The 19973-nt window shown below is 40.5% G+C and overlaps 1 protein-coding gene across 1 annotated transcript in view; it reads right to left on the reverse strand.

The window, feature by feature from the left end:
- Window positions 1-19973, reverse strand: part of LOC113957785 (guanine nucleotide-binding protein G(q) subunit alpha) — a 164403-nt gene that overhangs the window by 105737 nt on the left and 38693 nt on the right. Inside the window, exon 2 of the mRNA XM_027665558.1 lies at window positions 19556-19740. Coding sequence (XP_027521359.1) covers window positions 19556-19740 — 185 coding nt within the window. The remainder of the gene's footprint in view (window positions 1-19555; window positions 19741-19973) is intronic.

Genomic DNA, 19973 nt, shown 5'->3' on the forward strand with positions numbered 1-19973 from the left:
TAGAGAGGGGTGGGGAACCTGAAACTGTTTGAAATGATAAAACTTTATGTAACTACTCTATAATGGTAAGAATAGGAGGTAAAAACTAAGTGTCTATTTAGATAAGGCAGACTGCAAAAAGAGTGTGTGCATAGATAATTTTAAACTTGCTACTTTCGAACTGTATAAAAAGCTATGGTATTTCTTAGCTCAGCGGAGTGCACTGGGGAGAACACCTGCCCCTTTGCATTCCCCGGCCGTAATAAAAGTGCTTTTCAGATTGTTCAAAGGTTTCTTTGAATCAATTCTTACCCCAAAACTCTGTCTGTAGAGCTTAGTCCTGCTCTGTTGCTGGCTCTCTCTCTCCTTGCAGTTCTCTCTGCATTGCTGCATGCCATCTCTGCTGCTTCTCCTTATCTCTTGGCTTTCTGCCACAGCCTATGTTCACTGTTGTCTCTGCCGCCGTTCCTGCTGCCCACTCACAAGGGAGAAACTTCCCCAGCTCTCAGCTACAGAACTCAGTCCAGTTTAACACTGTTTCCGAGTCTCTGCAGCCGCCAGCCGGGGGCTGGGGGGCGTGGCCCCCCAGCGGGGCTCCTGCCCCTTCTCCTCATGGCTTCAGAACATGGCCACTTCTCCTCTTCAACAACCTCATCCTCCTTCTTTTCCAGTCTGCTGTGATATGTTTAAATTTTGCAGGAGCGCTGATTGGGTTAACACCAAGAGAGACACCACCCCCTCGGGGGTTACCATTTTTTTTATTTCCAGGGGGAAAAAACGCTTTTTTTCCCCACCACAGGTACCTTTTTGTTAGCAGCTGCAAAGAAGGTTTTGTGTTTCCCAGGAAGTTTGGAGGCAGTTGGACTGCCTAAATTCCGAACAGAGCAGTTTCGTTTCTCGGCCTTGGGCCGACAGGGTAAACTCAGTGAAGTTTCGAGTTTTGAGTTTCGTGTTTCGGCCAGAGGGGGCCGATTGGGAAAGAGAGGGACGCCTCTCAGAGTGCTCTGTTTCTGTGGTGAGCCAAGGGTGGCTCCATAGCCCAGTGCTGAGGGTACTGGTTTTGTAATCCCGAACTGGTGAGTTCGCGTCCTGTAGTGAGAAGTTTTTCTTTGTTAATCGGCATGGGCAGTACACAGTCCAGGAGGAAAGTTCCGAAGGACTCCCCTTTAGCCTTAATTTTGCACCATTGGGACCATTTAACTAAACCTGAAACACCTTTAAAAAAGCAAGAACTGTGTTGATTATCTATGAATGTGTGGCCTTCATACGGGAACCAAAGGGGGGTAGCGTGGCCAAAATTTGGCACGTACGAAATAAATACCATGATACAACTTATTATGATTCTATATAGAGAGAAAAAATGGGAACAGATTCAGTATACAGAATTATTTCTATTTCTTTTAACATGGCCTCAGTGAAAAAAGCGGTACAAGAAAGCCCCCATAGGGAAAGGGGGCCACACCAAATCAGGGAAAGTGGCGGGAGTGAGTCCCGCCGGTGCAGACGACAGAACAGAGGCTGCCGGCTTGGCCGGAGTAGACACAGCAGTGCAGGTGAGAATTTTGCTAGTTGAACTGGCTAGATACGGCGTGGCAAGAGCTATGAGATCTATAAGGTCGACTTTTGCTGGAACTACTTTCGGTGCGGCGGCGCCTGGCGGAGTTACTATAGGCGCTGCGGAACTAGCTAGCTCGGAGGTAATGCCTAATCCGGTCGCAACAGGGGCCGCAGCAGGAGCGGCTCCAGGCCCCACAGGGGCGGTGGAAGCAGGACTCCTCCGGGTAGCAGCCCGTTGCCCCGCAGCTGCCGACGGCTTTGCCGGAGCAGACGGGGTTGTCATGGTAACAGCAGGGGCAAGCGCAGACGCAGCAGGGCAAGTAGGAGCTGAAGTCGTTAGCTTTGCCAGTGGCGTGACAGGAACTGTGAGATCTGTGAGATCCGTAAGATCGACTTTTGCTAGGGCTGCTTTTGGCGCGGTGGCGCCGGGGGAGGTTACTACAAGTGTGGCGGAACTAGCTGGGCCGGGGGCGATGTTTGCTGTAGCGGCGGCGGAGACCCCAGAAACTGCGGCGAGGGCAGCGCCGAGACCGGCCAGTGTAGTATCGGCGGCAAGCGTGGGGTTCGCTAGCTCTGACGGTGGCAGCGAGGCGGGGGTGCCTGCCCCAGGAATAACAAGAGCCTCAGGGGTGCCTGCGAGACTGAGCAGCGCGACGGCGCCGACGAGCGCTGAAGCCGCTGGCTCTGCTGGTGACAGTTGCGGTGTGGGGGGCCCGAAATTAGCTGCTGTAAGAGCAGCAGACGACAGCACGGGAGCTGTTAGCTTTGCCTCTGTAGAGAGAGCAGCTCCGAGCTTAAGAACGGAGCTGCACGCTTCTGCCAGGACTAGCCCTGCTGAAACGGAAACTGAAAAACTGATTCTAACTAACACCGCACTGGGAATGGCACTGGGTGCTGGCCCCGCGCCAGGGGCTGCTGCGACTGCAAACACTGTAGAAGTTTTAAAACCGGCCGGTAGCTCTGCGGTTACCATAGCAATAGAGATTGGCGCAAGTGATATTGAAACACAGAGACTGCCTGGAGGGGACTCGGCAGCCCCAGCAGGAGCCAGGGTTGTAAGCTTTGCGAGCACGGTGGGCAGTGGAGCAATTTCAAAAACAGCCGTTGCCGTGGCAACGGGACTCCCAGCTCTGATCCCAGAGGCGGTTTCTGTAACGGCCGTTACCACGGCGACGGAGCTGGCCAGCGCAGAGAAAACAAAGTTGCCTGCTCCTAATGCTATAGGAGTGGGCACAATCGGACAAAAACAAAGTTTGTCCCAGCTATTCTGGAGGGTGAGAAAGCAGGAGAAGCCCCAGGAGCGGCGAGAGCGAGGCTCGAGCAGAGAGCGGTCCTGGGACTGCTTGAGACCGTGGGAGCGAGCACAGTGGGACTGGGACAGGCAGAGCTTGTCCTGATTGTTTTGGTTGACGAGGAGACTCTGGATTTGTCCCCCGCTGGTGTGACACAGGCAGGGGCGGCAAATGCAGGTGCTGTGAAAGCTCTAGGACCGTTCGGTGGGGCGGCATGTGGGGGTGCTGGGGCCACTGGCTTTGCGGAGGCGACGGGAGCCGGCCCTGCCCCTGCTGTCCCAAGAGCTGCCCCGGGCATGGCAAGCGCAACTGTAAATCAGGTTGCAACAGGGGCACCGGGGGCTGCAACGGAGAGTGCAAGCACTGTGAGAGTTTTAAAACCAGCCGACAACTCTGCAGTTGTCACGGCAACAGGAGTGCCTGCTCTGATAACAATCGGAGCAGGGCCGGGGCCGGCGGAATTCGTCCAACCTGTCTCAACAGGCGGGAGGGAGGTTTCAGCTGTTTCAACTAGTGAAGGAGCTCTGGCCAGCGTGGCAAGCGCAGGGGCGGCAGCTCCCTCGGGAGCAGTGGGAGCTGACGCTACCCTGGGGGCGGCAAGTCCCGCCGGCGCAGCGAAAATAAGTCCAGCCGCGGGACAGTTAGAGTCTGAGTTTAGCACGGGAGCTGCTGCCGCTCCAACAGACGGAGCGGGGACCGCAGCAAGTGCAGAGGTAGACCGCTCCCCAGCTGTGGCCGGTACAGACACAACTACCCATAATACCTTGGCAACTACAGGCAAGATGCCGGCTAAAACTGCAGAAGCTGCAGAAAGAGCTGGAGCAGTGTCTGTAACTGGGGTCCCAGCCCCAGTCGACATCGAAGCCTCTGGCTCCGCCATTAGGGGCGGAGACAGAGCTGTCACTCCCCCTCTAGCCCTCCCAACCCTTCACGATCCGTCCCCTCCCGCCGGAATAGAACTTTCAACACCTACAAGCACGAAAGCCGAAACCTGGTGCAGTATATGCAGTAGTTGCAGTGGTTTCTCTGACACAGACACAGACATCTCTGATGACGAAACAGGCTGTAGCTCAGAAGAACCACCAGCATATCTTCAGCTCGAAAAGCTGTGGGAGAAACAAATGGCAGGTGTTCTTTCTGTGAAAGGAGAAGACACTAGAGAAGGAATTGTCTAGGTCTGAAGGAAAGCAACTGATTTGTCCCCAACAAGCAAAACTATCTGTTGACCCCGTATCCCCTGTATTCTAAAACTGTTTCAGGCTCATAGCCTGTGAATGTCTCTACCCTAATTCACTTAAGGGGTAGCTGTGATAAAAAAATCGAAAGGGGGGGGTACTGTTTTATTTTGAACGTAAACTAATAATGTGTCAAAAGTTAACTGTTTGCAGAAAGCTTTTTGCAGCAAACAGACCTGAAAGCTGTGCTACCAGACCTCAAGCTGAGAGTCATAGACACAACTTCTTATGCAGAAGTGAACGAATGCCTTAACAAATGCAAGTGAAATACACCAAGACAAAGAGTTTTGGACTGCAATAAAAATCCCTGAAATGGGTCAAGAGTGAGTAAACAAAAAGACTATCATAAAAAACTTCTGACACAGTTGAGAACTATCGTAAGACCAACCTGTGATTTCCAAAAGTGGTACATATACATATATATACAAAAACCAAACAATGCTATGACTATTGTATTTGTTTGTTATCTTCTGTCCTATATTACTTTTGAACTTCTCTTGTTATTGTTAGCTTAATTGCAGAAAAATTGAAAGCTTATATTGCTTTTGCTACATGAATTGTTTTAAAGTTTGTAATGTTTATACTTGCATATATCTTGTTCCAGCAGCAGTTTGTAAACATTGTTTGAAACATCTGTGTCTCTTTGGCTACTGCAGCTTATAAAGAATTCCTCCTAAAGGAGTGATTTGATGAAAAGTCCATATAAGATTTTCATGTGATTGTGAAATCATATTTATACACCTTGTACCCCTTAAAATGCTTTCTTATCTAGTGTCACCTAGAAATGTGTGTGTGAACGCTGAATTGCATAGAAGAAATCCTGCATTAAGACAAAAAGATGAATGAGAGAATGGCTGCAGTGCTGAGGCAACACTAGTCTTGTGAAATCCATGAGACTCTGAGACCTGATTTACATCATTGTCTGCAATCTTTGAAACAGACTGGTAACATAGTTATTAAGATGATTTAAGTTGCTTAAATGCTTTGCTTAGAATTGCTTTTTAGCTTTATTGTTTTGTTGGTGCTCACATATATAAATGCACCTAACTCAATACATGAGGATGCTTTTATCCATGGAGGCAAGGGGTCCCTGTACGACCACTCCGTGAGGTAAAGATGATCGACTGCAGTCTGGGACAGGCTGGAACAGGACAGCCTGCCCTCGATAAGGCCCAGAATCTGTCCAGCGAGTATAAGCTCTCTGTGATGAGCTACTGGCACTGCCAAGGTGCTGTTTGCATCCAGACACAGCTCATTTCAAGTAAACTCCTGACTGGTCTATGAAATCTGTGACTGGCAGTTAATCACTTTATGTGATAAAAGCACAAGTTCCTCTCACACAGTCGAGATACAGGAATTCCAAGATTTAGAATTCCTGTGAAATTGACATCAGGCAGAGTCACACTTCATCAACTCCCTATTTACATAGAAGAAAATTTATTTGTGAAATGGTTTAATGGTTTAAGTTCTGCTTTACAGAAACTGCAGAGATTCATCGTGTCATCTAAGCCTATGGAACTGGACACTTCTGTTCATCTGTTCTAACCCAAGAACTGAGTCTATATTAAACAATGGGACTAAAACTCCTGCAAGCCAAACAAAAAAGCTGTTTCAAATCCAACAGACCATCTCCATCATGGTCAGAGTTATTATCAAGAACCCTAAATCTGCTACCCAAAAAGAAGAAAACCTCTGCTCCTGAGACAAGTAGAACAACAGAGACTGTTACAAGGACTGTTAAAATATTTAAACTTTTTCCTGTCTGTATTGTTTAATACTACCAGTAACTATGAATTGAGTTTAGAACCTAAATTTGCATTTGGCTTTAGCAAAATGCACCCAACATTCTTCATGAAAGTGAGCGCTGAATTTACACAATTGATTTGGCTGAAATATGGCAACAAGTTTCGATTATATATATTAGATAATTCTGAAAAGTGTCTCATTAAGTTTCCAAAGATATCTTCTACAAACTTACTTCATAGTTACCAAACTAAACCTGGATAGAACAGCCATTCATGTTAGTAGTATATAGTGCTAAATCTGCATAATAGCTTATTGTATGATTAGTGTTATAAGTATTAATCATCTTATTAATATAATGTTAAGTATAAGTAGTAGAGATTGAAGAAGATCTTTGAGTCTTGTCCAATTTCTAAAGGGGGGACGTGATGCCTTAAGGTCCATTTAGTTTTTTGATTTTTCTAATTTTTATAAGCTTTATAAGTAGTTATATAGCAGAAGTGGATTTAGAAGCAGCAGCATTTCATTCCCTTAGCACAGAAACTCTCCAACCCTATTACCCCATATCAATTCTACTCCTGGATTCCAGTAGAAATGTTTAGTCTCTCTTTAAGATAGGCCTGTTCTGTTTGGAGAATGCTTGTACCTTGGCCTAAACCGCAAAAGTACAGTCAAGAACTGGGTGAATATATGCCCCTGTTGAAGCCAGGTAAAACCTGGAAAGCGAATTTAGTAGAGCAATACAAGGATTAGAGAGTTAAACACAAAATGCAGGCTTTAAGCAAAGACATAGAGAACTTAGTATTAAGAAACAGCAGAGGTAATAAATTCACTAGAATACAGGACACTCTGACATGAAAGAACATAAGCATGAACAGAAAGAACTAAAAATGCTAGCACACACAAAAAAGGACATATAGAAGAGAAACAAAGGGAGATAAGAAAAGGGACGAGCCCAAGAAATCAAGTACTCTTGCCAGACACTGGAAATCCCTGCCAAATGCACAAGGAAACTATTCAAATAAGGGAAGGTTCAAAAGTTTATGAAGATGATGATGAAAGGACATTGAGTTCATGAAGATGAAAAACAGGAACAACCACCGAAGTTCTCCCCAAATTAAAGACCACGCCTCTGTCCTAGTTAGAACAGCTGGGACCGATTCATCATTGGATGGGTGTAGCCCAAAACTGTGTATTCTATAGCCCTCCATGCCATTTCCCAGAAACTGTTGTCAGTAGAGGCCTGCGAGGTGGCCCCCCCCCATGCTCCTGTCCTCATGCCCTTTTGTGGAATTCCCTGACTGAGCACCCTCACACCCTTTTATGGAATTCCCCACTCTGAGGGAAGGACTGAACATCCTTTTATGGAATTCCCCGCTTTGAGGGAGGGACTGATCATTCCTGCCTGAGCTGGAGAATATATAAACCTGGAGTTTCAGAACCTTACCACCTCTCGTGGGATCCAGAGGAGGAATGCAGCTCACCGCTCTCAGCCAGACTGCAGCTCACCGCTCTCAGCCGGACTGAGACCACCACCCTCAACTGAACTGCAATCACCACTTTGGCCGGACTGCAGCAGCTCTTCCACCAGCAGGTTTTTCCCCTCTCCCTTTACTTTGGACTCGGGGGGGGGCCCAGGGAGCACCGTTTTGTTTGTGCCCTGGGGTGCTGAGTTGTACATTTGGGTTTTGTGGGTTAGGGCCGGTTGCTTGTCCGTGTGGTCGTACTTATTGTATTATTTTATTAAATTGTTATTCTGATTTGTAGTCTCTCTTTTGAGTTGGGTTGGTTTCCCCTGCTGGTTAACTTTTAAACCAGCACAGCCTCTAACTCCGCCTGTTATGAATATTAAAAGTAGATGTTGCAATATAATGAATATTCATAATGTGTGATGTAATTGCCTGGCAAAAAGTGTATAAAAAGTTCAGTTGTAAGTTACTCAAGTGGAGCAGTTTGTCCAGGGCAACCTGGGCTGCTCCCCGGCAGTAAATAAATACCTCCTGCTTATAGACTGAAAATTCTGTCTCTGAGCAGTTTCTCCGCGCCTTTTTTGGGGCACAAATTGGCATCACTGTACCCCAAAGAAGATGAAGATTGATGAAAAAAGGGTCTCGAAAAGCCCCCAGCCCCAATTCCCCAGGGGCGGGATGGGGGGTGGATCAGGGCAAAAACCACAGGGTGGGAAAACCTCGGATTGAACAGGCAATATTATAAATTGTAACATCTGAGACACGGGGGTGTGTGCGTCTTGTAATCTTATGCCTAGGCACAAATTAAACCCTTTCCTTATCTCACCTTCAAAACTAATTTGCCTCGGAGTTTTTTTTCTCCCTGAATTTTCTTTTAGGCTTCAAAACCACAACTCATTCGCTTAACAATTAGCCAATTTTCTAAACCAAACCTGAACTGTATAATAAGAGGAAGCTTTCTTGCATTTCAGACATTATGGCTTTTACCACATAGGAAGTGCAAGCTAAAAAAGAGAGACCAACAAAATCTTTAGAAAAAATGGTCAATTTTAGCTGATGGTTTCTTAATTCATGGCAGTAAATCTTATTTTAAGCAAATCTTGTGAGTTAGTAGAAATGAACAATGAAGATATAAGATTGAAAAGTTTTTAGTAATTTCACATAACATAAATGGAACATAACTGGATCAGTCAGTTTTCCAAAAAATGTTTACTGGGGGAAGGAAATATTTTCTAAAGTTTCAGAGGAATTTTAAGAAAATATTTTAATCTGAAATTATTTCAGAATTGAATGCTGGATTATGTAAACACATAATTTGTACAAATGAATGAACTAATTAGGAAGTTAACAAATATTTTACCCTAAGAAAAATTATATTTGTACATATTATATATAGTATAAATACTCATATAGCTATATAATTACTGCTAATAAAGGAAAAAGTCAGAACCATTTCAAGACTGTGACATCTCACTCATTATTTTAAAATAAACTCCAGACCTCTATTACGTAGAAAAGTTGCCCTGAGCGTGTTTCACATTTTTATTGTCAGAATGCATGGTCACATGAATGTTTCTTTTCAGACACTCAGTAAGAAAAATAACTGTGACAAACATATCTAAAGTAAAAGAGAAAGAATACTTACAAAAAAGAAACAACAACAAAAAAAAAAGCTAGAAACATCTTCCTATAATTATCGTCCTTTAACCCCTGCAGGATCCATCATAAAATCTACAAGAATCTGTAAGCAAGCATTTTCATCACCCATTCTCTCTACTAGCAGTAAAATGGTGGAACTGGAAAGATCAAATATGGACATCACGCCCCACACATATGCTTTTGCATATCACTTCTCACTTCCCATTAGCAAAGGGTAGTTAATCACTTAAAATATTATGTTTCAAAAAACATAAAGTGTTTCTCTTAAAATGAAATATAAAAGAAGGAATGAAGAAATTTTAATGCATTGCAATATGAGTAGCTAACACTGAGTTTTCAAATTTATGCCTACAGTATTCTATATCTGGCATATATATTCCATAATCAAGGTCCTATTCTTTTCAAAATTAAATATTAGCACATACATGAACTTACATGTGATTATTCATTAAATTTTTGGGGCTTGCAGCTGTTCTAAAATTATATTCTCAACTCTTTGAGTGACTCTGCTAACCTACCTTACCTCTGATAGACAATCATTTTTCCTACACTTGGAAAAAAATATAATCAAAAAGTCACTTCTGTTGGGATAAAATATGAATTGGTAAAGAAGAATATAAGAGATGAACACAAATATTTTACAAAATCATTGGAGCAATACAGACAAATGCAAGAAATTTCAACTCTAACCAAAAAGTAAATGAAAGAGGGAAGTAAGCAAAACAGTAGGAGTTACTACATTGACAAAATAATGATTTTTGAAAAAATTTTGCTTTAAATGTAACGAAAAATTAAAACAGTAGAGAGTAAGACAATATGGTCACAGGTAAACAGATAAAAACTTTATAAGGTAAAAATTTTATAAGGTCAAATGTAAAAAGACTGGAGAGAGGCCAGCTAGGCAAGAGAGGAGTAAATAACCGACAGAGGAAGACAGTTAAAAAGAAAAACGGTTAGGGAGAGACTGAGTTCTGTTTAGGATTGTGGAAGTTCATTCTTTATGAAGCACTGAGGAAAAAATTGTTCACGGCTTTATTGAAGCCCCTAAAGTTCTTTGATGCAAATCCTCATGGGAGAAAATATAAAGCTATTGGTGAACCAGTTTTTACTTCATGACAAATAAGGCTCCTGAACAAAAAAAGAAGTAATCTTTAATTTCTTTATCTGAATAGATGTTAATTGATTACAGTACTTGAAATCTTACTACACTCTTTTCCATGTTGGCTTGCTCTTAGGTAGTCTATGTCTTGCAGAAAAAAAATTGCATCAGGAGCTTCACAGTATTAGAAGCATTTAACTGTTGGCAAAACTTTTATTTACTGGGTATTTTTTCTTTATTTTTGTGTGTCTGGAGGAAGACATCTGAGAGTACTAGAAGTACTAACAGAGTACTAGAAGTACTAACTAACATGACTAATATAAATCCCTTTTTTCTTCAACCTGCTTTTAAGCTCTCTGCTTCAGCTTTGAGACACTGAAGAATACTTTTTACACAAATGGCACAGTTCAGTTTTTTATTATGCATGTTCCAGACCAATAAGCTATTCTTTAGAAGTATTTAATTTCAACATCCCAAGAATATCATTCTTTTTTAAGAAGGCTATAAATCCTGCAGATTCTGCATCATCTGAGAGTTAATGTACCTCACACACAGCTTGCATGCTGCTGCTTGGGATTCAATCCTTCATACTCTTTGCATATCAGGTAAGGTATATGAGGGAGGTCCTTTTCTCCAACCAATTTGTTTATATAACTCTAATGTTTAGACTTTATACCTACGTTAACCAGGGAGAAAAAAAGTTATGTGAAATTACTACTACGTTGTTCAACATGAAATTTCACTGAAGACATCCAAAGCATTTAAGACTCCAGATTGTCTACCTGAGATGAGAATTTATGTAATTTGACTCCATACCTGATCCTGATGTCTTACTTACAGTCAAATCTGCTGTTTGTTACAGTAGGTTCATTCAACGGGGGGGGACGGGACAGGGGGACGGGGACAGGGGACTGTAAACTAGGCCTCAAAGACAATTTCAGTAAAATTTTGGACTTTAAAACCATTTTCTGATACCTGTTTATTTTAATTTTTAAACATTCCCTATAGCGAAATAGGCTTAAATAAAGAAACAACTTCAGCAATGGAACCACTTTAAACTTACAGCAAAATTCTTATCTACAATAAGATGTGATTTTACGTTTTCAGTCTCTATAGTTTCTTGTAACCTGTTCTGTTACTATCTTACTCACATTAGGTATCTTGCTAAAAATATTTAAGAAGTCTCATGGGAAATTATGGACATGAATTCAAATAAGATTTCCTGCCTGATAACCACTGCTGAGTGACATCTTCCTGACAGTCTGTAAGAAGAGGCAACTGTCTTAGAGAAATTACATTGAAAGGGAACAATAATGGGTTAAAGTGGTAGTAGTTCTTTAGTACAGTAGTACATTTATTTAGTAAAACTTCTGTAGCAACAGGAGAGAAAAAATAAAAAGCCATCCTTCAGCAACATTAGACATGAAAAAAGATAAAAAAGGAGAAATGGGGGACTACATTACCTGGAGCAATGACTTCTAAACCACTATGGACAACATCAGGAATGTCAGAAGATAAAAAAATTAAAGCTAATGTTTTAACTCAGAATTTGAAAGAATTGACAGGAACATAAATACACAGGTCAGATTTCTAAAAGGACAGTTTTTAAAAATAATTTAAAATATATATCTATATCTTAGATTTTTAAAAATTGAATTTGAATGTCAGTGGTTGCACGTGAGTTACTATTGTACATTCACAAAAACTTTGCAGACATGCAATTTTGAGAATTGCCTTAAGTCCATTTCTGTAAAAAACAGGACCAGAAAAAAGCAACACCTAAGTCTTTTCTGTATTTTATAAACTGCTTTCCAAAACTGAAGATGCATATAAAAACTTCAAAATTTCTGATTGTCTCAGTTTAATGAGACTGAAATGTTTTACTGAGGATGAGTTATGAGGTAGACTGAACTCCTCTCTCTAAGCAATTGTAAATCCAAAAGTAAGAGGCTCCAATTGAGGAAGTATGGAGAAAGAAAAAATAACAACCCTTTATTAAAGGATATATGTGTATTGGCAGAACAACAAAAGAACACAAGAACAATCAAACAATAATCCTGTACCCAAAAAAAAAAATCCCCTTCAAAAAGGAAACAGTTTGATACTTCCTGTCCTTTGGCGCAATTCTAACCACGATCGGCAGGGGGTGCTGTTGGATCACTGGAGGTACAGAGCCTGCAGTTGCTATGTGGTGGTCAGCAGGGGGTGCTGTTGGGCTCTGGCAGTCGCTGTGTGGAGCCCTGGTGTGCAGAAGCTGACAATGGAGATTTCCCCCCCCACCGAGAAGGGGAAGGGGAAAAGGTGAAAAAGGGGTTCTTCCCACGAAAACTCACACTGGCTGTGGCTGGCTGTGGTTGGGATTTCCCCCCTTTCATTGATCGCCACAAACTGCTGCCAAACACAGGAGCAGAGGAGGGAAAGGGTAACCTCCTCCCTAAAAAGTTCCTCTGCAATGGGTCAAGTCTCTCCGATGAAATCCGAGCAGATCTGAGCTGGGGGCAGAACAGGGCACAGGCAAACCGGGGTCAGAAAACAGCAAGATGACTAGGCCGAGAACAAAACGACCTCGGAGCCTTTCCAACACACACCTTGCCTGAGTTAAGGCAAAAGTGCCCCAGTTTTCAAGTGCCCCAGTTTCAGAGGAGAGAAGAAAAAACTCATCACTCTTCCCCACAGACTTAGGAGGGCCATCGGCTTGGAATGCAGGCCTACTAGTTAGTTCTTTTGTGTAGATCAATCACTCAAGGCAAACTACTCTCCCCCATTCAACATCTTTCTTTTACAGTGAGGCAGGGAAAGAAAAATTCCCTGCTTGGTTTTTTAGAACAAGTAAACCTATAGCACTGATTTAAAAAAATCAAAACACAGTAACAGTTTACTCAAAGGGAAACTAAAAACCCAGTCTATAAACCACCTATGTCACATCCCTGAAAGAAGAGATAACTCTCACCAATTATCTTAAACTTCAGGATTCAGTAAGAAAGGTAGCCCCAAGAGAAAAGGGAGCAAGTAGGCATTGCCCAAGCAGGCATTGCTTGATATTACCCCAACCAGTCCTTTGGGGGTAATGATATCAATTTGCAGTTAAAATTGGAGAAGGTCTTGAACAGTGATAAAGAGAGAGGAGGAGGGGGAGAGAAAGTGATTCATTTATGCTGTGTTGGAAGCCCTGCTGTAGTGAGTCTGTGGTTGTGTTTGTCAATGTAGTAAAAGAAAGCGTTGTGAAGTTTTTACTGTTAAAAATTTGATTTTAGAGGAGCTGGTATGTGTTCACGAGTTATAAAATGGATTATTTTGCTTACCTGTGTCTCAAGTTTGGCACTTTTAGAGATCCTCACAAACCTGAAACAATGCCAGATTGTTCATTGTCTTAGGAAATGTACATGAAAATAGTTTTAATGAATATTCTGTGTTGAAAATCATGTTTTTGAAACAGGGGAGGAGGGGAGTCACCGCTTTTACAGTAATTGGCAAGACAGTTATTTCGGTTACTGAGGGCAACCTACTCTCCCCTGGAGGAACCACTGCTGTGACTCCTCCCCTCACCCAGTAAACAAGCTAACATGAGAAAGGGGGGGCTGTAGTGAAATAAGAAGGGGAACCACTGCTTTACTCTCGATATAAGTTGGCAATATATTGGAAATTAACTATTTATAAAAAGTTCATTTCAGCAGACAGACCTGGTAGCCAAGCAAAGACACCAAAACTCGAATTGGAGGTGGTATGGATGAAAAAGATTTTTGTGCGAAAATGAACAAATACCAATCTCCAAAAAGTGATGCGTATACAAAATTGGACGGAAATTTTGAATAATACTATCAAAATACTGGATAATACCATGACTATTATATTTGTCTTTTGTTATCTTCTGATTTGTAAATATTCTGTCCTGACAGTTTAACAACATTTTATACTTCCTGATTACTACAGCTATCCTGGGGAAAGGGGAACAAGGAGTAAATTTATTAACTCCTTTGTACCTGCGGGGAAGGGAGGGCTAGACCGAATCCTAAGGGGCTGTGTTGAGTCCTAAAAAACTGTGAATAGCCCCAAGATCCCCAATACAAAAAGGCTAAAAGAACAAAAATCAGGAAGCAAAATTCTAATAAATACAAGAACTGCATTTTAGGCATTAATCAAACTTTAGTACCCACTGTTGTAAGTTTTGTATCGATAAGGGGAGCCACGGGTCAAACAGAAAAAGCTCATTTCTTGAAACCTTTAAAATACAAATTAGGAAAGCAATTTGAAATCCACAGATTCTTATACATGCCAAACTCACCAGTTTGTTTACTGGGAAGAGACTTACGACTCCCATCTTACCAGTAAAGAAACCTGATGAGAAGTATAAGATAGTGCAAGATCTTAGAACAATAAATAAGATAACTAAAGCCTTGCACCCCATAGTAGCAAATCCATATACACTGCTGACTAAATTAACACCAGAGTTAAAATAGTTTACTGTCCTGGATCTAAAAGATGCTTTCTTCTGCCTGCCCTGGACCCCTGAAAGTTAATCACTATTCGCTTTTAAATGAGAAAATCCTTGCAGGAGAAAGAAAGTCCGAAATAATATGTATTAAATGAACTGTTAACATACTAAACTGTCTCAGATCAATTGAGTACTGAGTCTCTCCACAGAAAGTTCAAGTAGCTATACAAGTCTCCTACCTTGATTACAAAATCGCTGCAAGACAACGAACCCTAGAAACAGCAAAGAAAGAAGCTATCTACCAGACTCCCTGGCCATAGGAAAAGGAAGAGCTCCAAACATTAATCGGAATGACCGAATGATGTCGTTTATAGATCTACAGTTATGGACTTCTGGTAAAGCCCCTGTGTGAACTCATAAAGGTGAGTCCAACATACTCACTTGGGGTAAAAAAACTAATAAAGTTTTTCATAAGCTAAAACAAAACTGATGAGGGCTCTAGCCCTTGATTTAAATCATTGGATTTCACCTCAGCACTTTCTGAAATACCAAACCACACTGATTGAACAAAATAATCACTAATATTGTCAATCCAGCTTTTTCTTCAAGAAGCCACTAAAAATACAGTTGCACATGACTGCTTAGAGACAATAAGAGCCACGTACTCCAACTGACCAGACTTGAAAGAAGAACCCCTAAAAGATGCTAAAAACTTCTGGTTCACAGAGAAAAAAATTTCGTCTAGAAAAGAGGACGTAAAACTAGATATGCAATAACCACGATAAATGAAGTAATAAAGGCAAGAGCCCTCCCCGTCAATACCTTAACTTGAAAACCAGAGATTATAACACTTCAGTTGCCAGAAAAGTTACTATTATGCATTGAAAAACTCACCAGAAAAAAAGGGGTGTTACTGGCCATGAAAGAAGAAATGCCATGGATGATCGGAGGCAAAAAGGACAGTAAAAGCAGAGGAAAGCAAAATCCAATATTTGATCCCTGACAGTAAAATTCAAATTCAGTAGTCAAAGACAGAGCCTAGATACTCTAAAGAAGACTGAAAGTTAATCCAGAATTTAAGAGGAAAAATAGAAGAAAAACAAATGGGCCAAGACACCACAGGGTTAGTAATATCCTCTTCTATTTTATGAGCACTTAACAGAACACAAGAAAACACATTAGGAGCAGAAGCTCTATACAAATATCTAAGCCAAAATATAGTAACATGAAATCTCTATACCATTGTGAGACAGGAGACGCATAGTAAAATTCAACTAAGACAAATAGAAAAAAATAATTATCCAAGACAGGAATGGCAAATCGATTTTTAGAACTATCCAGAAAAAGAGGGGTATAGATATTTGCTTGTTCTCACTGACACTTTTTCAGGTTGACCTGAGGCGTATCCTGGTCAAACTAATCTAGCCAGAAACATGATAAAAGTACTATTAAAAATTACATAGTACATTTATAAAAGGCAACTTAAAAATGTTAAAGAGCTAATCCTCGAAACAAGCTTGTAACCTCGAGAGGCCAATTCATAATGTTATACATAGAGATTATATATATGTAAGATCTTTTACAGGTGAACCCCTGGAGCCAAAGTGAAAAATCTATATCAAGTGATGCTAATTACATGAACTGCAATCAAAATTTAAAAAAAGCAATTTCCTTAAATACATTACACCAAAGTCAAGAAAACGCCAAGATCTGCGTAGACAACATCGCCAACAGAAAATTTAAAATAAAATTAAGACATAAACCGACGAATGAAAACTTAAAGACATTTTTGAAACTTTTGACTCTATTACTGTATACAATAACTAAGACAAAATATACAAAATTAATATTATAAAAATCAAAAATCACCAATCAATAAGTTAATATGCATGAAGTAGCTAAGATAAATACTAAATGTACCCTGTAGTAGGTGTGCAGATTTGGGAAACTGGTCCCCATTTCTGTCACCCAGCTGGCTGCTTGCTTTTACCATATAATAAACTCTTATTCAAAAACTTATAGAAACTCAAGACTTTGTTTATCACAATACAATGCTTTATTTTCAGTTCTAATACATTACAATGTAAACAGTAATGTTTACATTTCTCCATTGACTTTCACTATTCTGATAATAAATATTTCAAAGATCCTAGATCATTATAATATAGGACAATGAATTTCAGACTCAGCCTCTTTAATTATATTGATAACTATGAAGTCAACACAACACTGGAAGAACTAACTTCCTTAACTTAAAACATGCCTCTTCCTACATTGATGATATTAAAATAATCCAGCCTGGATGTCATTTTTTTTTACACTGTACAAAGATCCCAACTGTCTACTTAACTGGACTTTTTGAATTTGATAAGGGTGTCACTTCACTCTCTTTTCTTTAGGCTTAGCCACACAAACATCACCTCGAGCTGTTGTCCTAGTTACAGGGGCTGGGACCAGGTTATCACTATGTGGGTATAACCAAAACTGTGTATTCTACACCCTCCATGTCATTTCTGATGGACTGTTAATAAATGGATTGTTTGCAACAGCTGCCCAGGGCACACCTGACACCTCAGGCTACAAGCTGGGTGTTAAAGAAACCCTGCAAGGCAGGGGAATGTTTCTCTGTCTTCACATCAATGACTCAGCTGTGATAATTTCCCTCCTAGGAATCATTGGCACCTTCACACCCAGCCTGAGGGGTCACCTCTGCTAACCGTCCATAATGGACTGGCATAAAATAGGCAGCTGAAACAACCTAGAACATCAAAGATTCTAAAAATATTCCATGACTCACAGAGTTAAATCACCCACTGTAAAACTCCCAGCCCTGGGGGAGGTAGTGGGCATTCCCACCTGAACCTGAGCATATATAATCTTTGGGTTTGGGGACTTCTGGTACCACTCATGGGATCCAGAGAAGGACCAGAACTCCAACAGGACTGCGACTGCCACTCTCAACAAGACTGCGATCATTACTTCAATGGAATTGTGATCATCATCCTGACCAACAGGTTTCCTTTCCTTTTACTTTGCACCCAGGGAGATCATGTGGTGCTCAGCACAGGGGCTAACGAACACTGTTCTGTTCTTGTCCCAGGGTGCTGGGTTATACATGTCTTCGTGGGTTAAAACCAGTTTTCTCTGTATCACTGTATTTATTGTACTCTTTGTAGTAAATTGTAACTCTGACTTGTAATCTCTCTTAAATTGGGTTCATTTCTCCTACTGGTTTACTTTTAAACCAGCACAGTTGTAGTTTCCTAAGCTATTGTGCAAGATGAGTACTGTGCTAAAAATATGCTGTTACTCAAACTTTGAGATATTCTCTCCAGAGGCTGAATTTTCTGATATGAGATTCAAATTAAAAGGAAGTGCCCTTCCTGTGTTTTTTAGGTTGCAAGGCTAATGAGTTTACCTTCAATGGAGGAAAAAAAGAGGGGGGGGGGGAGAGACAAGTTTGCATTTTTAATTTCCCTGAATTAAAAAAATCCCCAAGTTTTTAAAGGAATTGTATATAGAACTTGGACACTTCGGCAAGTTGTACTTTACTCCACAGCTAGAACTGATGGAAATGCTTGTGAAGGAGCTGAGTGCAAAGATAGATTCACGTACTTTAAATTAAGTTATTTTGATCGAGAGAAAGTGAATAACTCTAATTAGAAAGGTCTGACCACACGTATACAGCTATGTCACATCTAACTAATTCACTACAACTATATAAAAACAGCCTATATACATTCAACACTCAATTTGAACAATAACTGTAGAATATATATTTTGCAATATAATACAAGAAAATAATTTACTGATTTGTGATTAGGACTTTCATATACTACAGCAAAGTGACTGTCAATACTGATTTTGAAAAAAAAATGTGCTTCACAACTAAGTTTTCAAATCAGCTTGTTAGGAAATTCAGTGCTTTGTGTACAGCAAAAACATGGAGCTGAAATACATATGCAAATTTCCTTGTTAATATTAGTTATACCTGTTATACTTTTCATTTTGAATGGAAAATTTCTAAATGGAACAAAACCTGAAAGAAGTTATGTTAATCAAAGATAAACCTCACAAAATGCTTTAAATGCATTTTCTCTAAGTTTCAATGATCTCATCACTTTCAAAAGAACTTGCTTATTCTAAGGTCTTGTATCAAAAGTTTTATTTCAGAATATACTCACACACAAGCAGATATTCCTACCTATTTTTCCAATAATTTATTTTTTTCCCCACATATTATTAATGGAAAACCTTGAGTAGTACTGGTACAAACCAGAAAAATTACTTAACTGTGCTCTGGCCAGAACATGAGTTGGGAGGAGAGGAAAAAACATAGCTAAAGCTGGATAAGGACTGGAGGTAAGATGCTAAGAACACATGCACACCCCAAGAGTGCTCATTTATCTGCTTGTACAGCCAACAATACATACTGAGAGCATATATTCTCAAAAAAAGGGTCATAGCTAATTAAAGAAAATAATATCTAAAAATAGAGGAACATCTTCAAGCAAACTACTTGGCACATAAGTGACATTTTGAAAATATTCAAGAAAAACTCCAAATTTGCAAAACATGGACATGCAATCTATTGTTACACTGTATACAAATTAGGTAACATGGTTAACTAAAACAAAACAAGTCAAATTTAAACTCTGCCCTATTGGTCACATGAAGAAAACTGCAAAGTCATCAACTTGAAACAAACTTAATTAGTATGAAAATACCTTAATCATAACAGTTCTTTTCACAGTATTACTTGCCCCAGACAAGGCATACATTTTATGAACTCTGATGCACATGAGAATTAAAGAAGTGAAAGAAGGGATTCAAAGCAACTCTGTCACAGGCAAACACCAGCCTGCTTGCTATAACAAACCCTTCAGACATTCTTGTTAAGAACAGCACCTGTGTTGTCAGAGCAGTGCAAAGGGCAGAGAACTAGAGGCAGGACTGGAAGAAGCCCTTTTCTTCTAAACTTTAGGTAAAATATAATTCGTATGTGATTTATAATTTTTAGAGACCTTCAGTACATTTCCTAAAGATAAAAGAGGAAAAGTTTCAGCTATGGAAATAAACAAAAATCTCACCTTATTATGTTCGTACTTGTATGGGATTTTGAGGGTATCCATGGCTCTGATCATGGCCTGCATTGCTGTAAATATATTCTGGTACACCAGTTTTGTAAATCCCCTTTTGTCTTCATCAGAGTAACCTGATCCATGAATGATTCTCATCTGTTTGATGAACGTGCTTTTGCCACTCTCTCCTGTGCCTGCAAGACAAATAAGAAGATACTTCAGCCACTGGACACAAACATGACTTCTGCACAAAGCAGACAGCTTGTTCAGTGCAGGGCAGAACACTGTCAAGTGGTTATGGTGCTTGCTACAAGGATCAGTTCAATATCAAAACAGCAGTAACACAGTAACAACTGAAGCAACAACGAATTGAAACTTTTATTTTGAAGACAAAATAGAAGTAGAAATAAAAAAGATAGCAATGAGT

Source organism: Corapipo altera, unplaced genomic scaffold (genome assembly GCF_003945725.1).
Source record: "Corapipo altera isolate COAL_440 unplaced genomic scaffold, ASM394572v1 61148, whole genome shotgun sequence".
NCBI classification, from domain to species: domain Eukaryota; kingdom Metazoa; phylum Chordata; class Aves; order Passeriformes; family Pipridae; genus Corapipo; species Corapipo altera.